General features: G+C 44.0%; 1 protein-coding gene across 1 annotated transcript in view; it reads left to right on the forward strand.

Moving 5' to 3' along the window:
- LOC111045339 (innexin shaking-B-like) overlaps positions 1–134 on the forward strand; it is a 45,520-nt gene extending 45,386 nt beyond the window's left edge. Inside the window, 1 exon segment of the mRNA XM_039431820.1 lies at positions 25–134. Within this exon segment, the coding sequence (XP_039287754.1) occupies positions 25–134 (110 nt within the window).
- The last annotated feature ends 264 nt before the right edge of the window (positions 135–398 follow it).

The raw sequence follows: 398 nt of genomic DNA on the forward strand, positions 1-398 counted from the left end.
GTTGCGGAACTCGATTGCAACCAGGCAACTCGAGAGGAGTGTGTTGCAACTCGATTGCAACAGAGAAGCGACCGCAACTCGAGTTGCAAACGATGGTGACTGATAAGCGATTGTATCGCAACCAGGAAACGTGATTATGGCAGAGACGCGACTGGATGAAACCGAAAGCAACTGGAACGCAACTGGTTTGCAACCACCGAGCGACTGGAAGGCAAGGGTTTGCAACCACCAAGCGACTGGAACGCGATCGTGACTGTTCTCCTCAAACTGCCGGCCATTATTACAAACACACACACATACACACTAAATTTAAGTCTACCTTCATCTTCTATTATAAATTAATTGATATAATTAGTGATAAAAGTTATAAAATTAGTCGAAATCTAGTCAAGCAATAA

Source organism: Nilaparvata lugens, chromosome 7 (genome assembly GCF_014356525.2).
Source record: "Nilaparvata lugens isolate BPH chromosome 7, ASM1435652v1, whole genome shotgun sequence".
Lineage (NCBI taxonomy): Eukaryota > Metazoa > Arthropoda > Insecta > Hemiptera > Delphacidae > Nilaparvata > Nilaparvata lugens.